The sequence below is a fragment of the Eurypyga helias genome, unplaced genomic scaffold, assembly GCF_000690775.1.
Source record: "Eurypyga helias isolate BGI_N326 unplaced genomic scaffold, ASM69077v1 scaffold4203, whole genome shotgun sequence".
NCBI classification, from domain to species: domain Eukaryota; kingdom Metazoa; phylum Chordata; class Aves; order Eurypygiformes; family Eurypygidae; genus Eurypyga; species Eurypyga helias.
In genome coordinates, this window is record NW_010240405.1 from 52,375 (window position 1) to 56,214 (window position 3,840).

The 3,840-nt window shown below is 46.2% G+C and overlaps 1 protein-coding gene across 1 annotated transcript in view; it reads right to left on the bottom strand.

The window, feature by feature from the left end:
- Positions 1–2,483, bottom strand: part of DROSHA (drosha, ribonuclease type III) — a gene marked incomplete at its 3' end in the record, with an annotated part of 53,612 nt that extends 51,129 nt beyond the window's left edge. Inside the window, exons 1-2 of the mRNA XM_010148423.1 lie at positions 1,630–2,483; positions 1,473–1,530 (exon numbers count right to left, since the gene is read on the bottom strand). Of these exons, the coding sequence (XP_010146725.1) occupies positions 1,473–1,530; positions 1,630–2,483 (912 nt within the window). The remainder of the gene's footprint in view (positions 1–1,472; positions 1,531–1,629) is intronic.
- Between the last annotated feature and the right edge of the window lie 1,357 nt (positions 2,484–3,840).

Below are 3,840 nucleotides of genomic sequence, written 5' to 3' on the forward strand. Positions count from 1 at the left end.
ACAAAGCACAAGATACATATAAGTTATCTATTGTTCTTCCCCACATCCATTTATCCTTCTCTGCCTGTGCCTTGTTCCAGCAAGGATTTCAGTCTTCAGAGCATATTCTACACCATTTAATTTGCTTGAGAGGTGGATGTTCTGCAAAAAAAAAAAAAACGCACACACCAAGGCCAACAAACAGTCTTAATTAAAATAAGCAGTTATATAGTCAAGTAGACTTGGAAACTGCTGGCCTCAAGCAGATATTCGCAAGTGTTTGAGAAAGAAGCTGCTGAAAACATGCAGTTTTCAAAACTTAAATATCTAAACAACAATTTGTGAAATTATGCGGCAAATATTTGACTCATCTACAAAGAGCACAAAATTCCATAAGCTCATCATACAGAAGAGGCCAGTGCCCAAATGCCAGCTGCATTCACTTTTAGGAAAATCCTCATCTGGCAATCAAAGTAAACTCACTGAATGTGAGGTGTGGGTGGGTTGGTGGTTTTGGGGTTTTATTGGAATACACCTAAGGTTCTGCAATTAAGTCTCTGTGTATCTAAATCAGAATGGCTTCATCTCCACAGGCACTACGTATAAATTCACGTTTCATACGTCACATGAGAAAGCTCATAACTTCTAAAATTAGAGCACATGATCCAGGTGCCCCGACAAGTATTCAGATACTTAAATTTACAGCATCTCTCGGAATAGTTTGACCTGATTAGACACAACAAGAGCCACCAAGAGAGCAAGTCTAGGACATCTGATTTAACTGATGATGGTTTGCTCTAAAACACCACACAGCAAACTGCATCAGGTCAGCTCCTAATTTCCAAGCTCTTTGCGCCTATGAAGCAGAAAGAAACTTTATTATATACCCCAAAATAAGCAGTCCAGTCTCATCCACCTGAATCATGTCAACGTAGCCTATTTCTTTTAACTGCTGTATGCTAACTTTCACCTCAGTCCTCTCGAGATCACAGGCTGGTTTGCTGGGGCCTTCATCCTGAAGGGAATCGCACAGGCAGGTCTAAGCACCCACTGGGAGGTACCGTGAAGCCTGCAGACGTCTGCACTGGTGTCCCACGAGGACAGAGCAGGATGAAGAAGGCTGTGCAACACGCGTTTCAATAGAACACCTCACTGCAGCGATTAGATATGTGCACCTATCAGACTATAACCCCACCTGAACCCAAACTATAACACCTGGAACCCTAGCTTTGGTACCCAAATCTTGAAATCTGAAGTGCTGAGACTTAACCCTTTGCAAGGCTCAACTCTTGAACAGTCTGTTGCACACAGCTGTGCCAACTCTGCTTTCATGCTACACGTGCAGAAGTTTCTACGGTAAATACACGAGTGTAAAGCACTGGTCAGCAATTCACTTGGTTTCCAAACAAGAGCTTCTTTGTTTCCAGTTACTTCCATGGACAAGGGCAACAAGTCTGCCAAGCTTGCAAACGTGAGGCAGAAGCAATGTATGTGAAAGATGTCAAAGCACTAACTCTTGCCATCAGAGCCGAGTACTGGCTACCTCTGGAGCTAGAGGGAAAACAAAGGTAAGAGAAGAACACTGATGCAAGTAACTACTATGGGACGATGACAGCCCTCCCTCTGCAGGTAGAGGATACCTCAGGTTACCTGTTACACTCGTAACTTCTGCGATGAGGTGATATCCTTCCTCTCTCATAATCTGTCCGGTGACGACTGCTTTCCTGCCTCCTCCTATCGGGGCTCCGGCCTCGATCCCGACGATCCCCATGGTTAGTGGACCGGTGCCTGTCACCGTGGATGTGACCATGTTCACGATGCCGGTGCTCATCATAGTGCTTGCTTCTCTCTGGGGACCGCCGATCGCTCTGCGACTTCTCTCCCTGGTACTGACCCGTGTGCCGAAAATGGCTGCTGCTGCCACCACTGCTGTTGGCGGCGCTGCTCTGAAAGGAGCCCGAGTTGTGCTGATAGCTACCGAAGCTCGGCGGCGGGAAGGACTGCTGCGAATACCCTGCGGAGTAGACAGGCTGGTAGTTGACTTGCTGTGGTATGACTGGTGGGGGGGGAGGATGCGGTACCGTGGGAGGAGGCATCATGTAAGGAAAGGTGCTTTGCCCAGCAGGAGTTCCTGGCACGGGAGCGTTGCTAGGATTTGGCACAGGTGGAGGAGTAGGAGGAAAGCACGGAGGCACTGGGAAGCTCTGCCTCATCTGGTGGTTTGGAAACGGTGGCCTCATGGGACACTGGCTGATGGGATTCTGCGTGGAAGGGGGCACTGGAGGAGGATAGGGCACAAAGTCTGGCCTGGGAGGCATGTAACCAGTGGTTGGAGGGTTGGAATAGGTTGTTGGAGGGGCAGTTTGCTGGTCATACTGGTATTGTACAGAGGGCTGCTGCGGGTGAAGCTGCCGTAGGTTCTGAGGGCGGTACGTCTGTGTTGAAGTTCTTGCTCCTGCTCCACCCTGACCACGGGGACATCCTCGCCCAGAATGGAAGGACATGGCTCACCTTTAATGAGGAAAATAAAAACTCAGCGTCACACAATTTTTGTAGGATGCCCTTAATGCACTTGCAGGACCTACTCCTGAAGTGTTGAAATGACAGTTCCTGCAGTTTCCTTTGACAGAAGCAGTGAACGATGCTCACTGTCTTTCCCTGTGATCTTTGTGCTCCTCAGACCTCCAGTATGGGTCATGTATGCCCCTTTGATCCCTTTCAGCCTCTAATCCACAAAAGCACTCTACGGTCTTTAATCCTGAACCCACACTGGCCCGCACTCTCTGACTTAGGGCAATGCTGATTTCAACATGAGTGACTTGATGGCTGGCCAAGGATACAAGTGCCTCTACTAGTGCTCACTGGACACTTGGACACAAAGCCTTCAGATACCCACACCAAAGAAACCACTCCTTTTAACACCTGCGCTTGTCACCCAAAGTCCCATAATGAGTCGTCCTCTCCAGAACAAGGCTCTCAACTTCAGGCAGGATGACTTTACTAACCCCTTATTCCAACTTACCTGGTCTGATAAATCATGTACATTTTCAATGAGCTAGTAGCAATTTACATTCATAATTGAGACCCCAATTTAGTAAAACACTGAATTCAAAAGCAATTTCAAAGTAATTTAAGTTCAGTAGGTATATTTTTGTGGATCGAGAAACAAGTTACAGAAAAAAAATGATTATGACTGTGATTATGAAACGTGAAACTGACATAGATGATTCCCAAAAAAAAAAACCCTCCAGCTGCCTGCTTGGCCCGGATACCTTTCCTGCCTGCCACTGCTTCAAGTAGGCTTAAGTCTTGCTCAAAACTATGCATGTGTTTAAGGCACTGCATTCATGTTTATAAATGAAAACCACTGTGCTTCATTAAAGTTAAAATTCATTCTTTAATTACAACATTAAGTTTCAAAAACTGGAAAAAAGAAAAAAATTAAAATTAACAAAAAATCATTTGTGGTGTCTTGGCTGGAATGGAGTGATAGAAAAAAAAATATAATTATTTAGGCAGCCACAGAAGTCAAATCCTGCCTTCCACAAGGAGAAGGGAGAGAAAGAAAGGAGACACACACGCAATTGGAAGGATCACAAAGAAAAGAAAGATCCCTTTTACTGAGGCTTTGCTGATGTTGAAGTACAAACACAGAACATTCTCCCACCCGCCGCCAAGCAACAGGGCCAACCTGGACTGCTCAGAGCACTGCACTGTTTTCCACTGCGTTCTGGTGCCCGTGCTGCAGATGATGTGGCTTGCTGAGAGACAGGAGATGATTTCTGGTGAACCAGAGGGAGAAAGGGAAAGAAATGATGGGGGAAAGGACAGACAACAAGGAGGACAAACCAAGAGGACCCC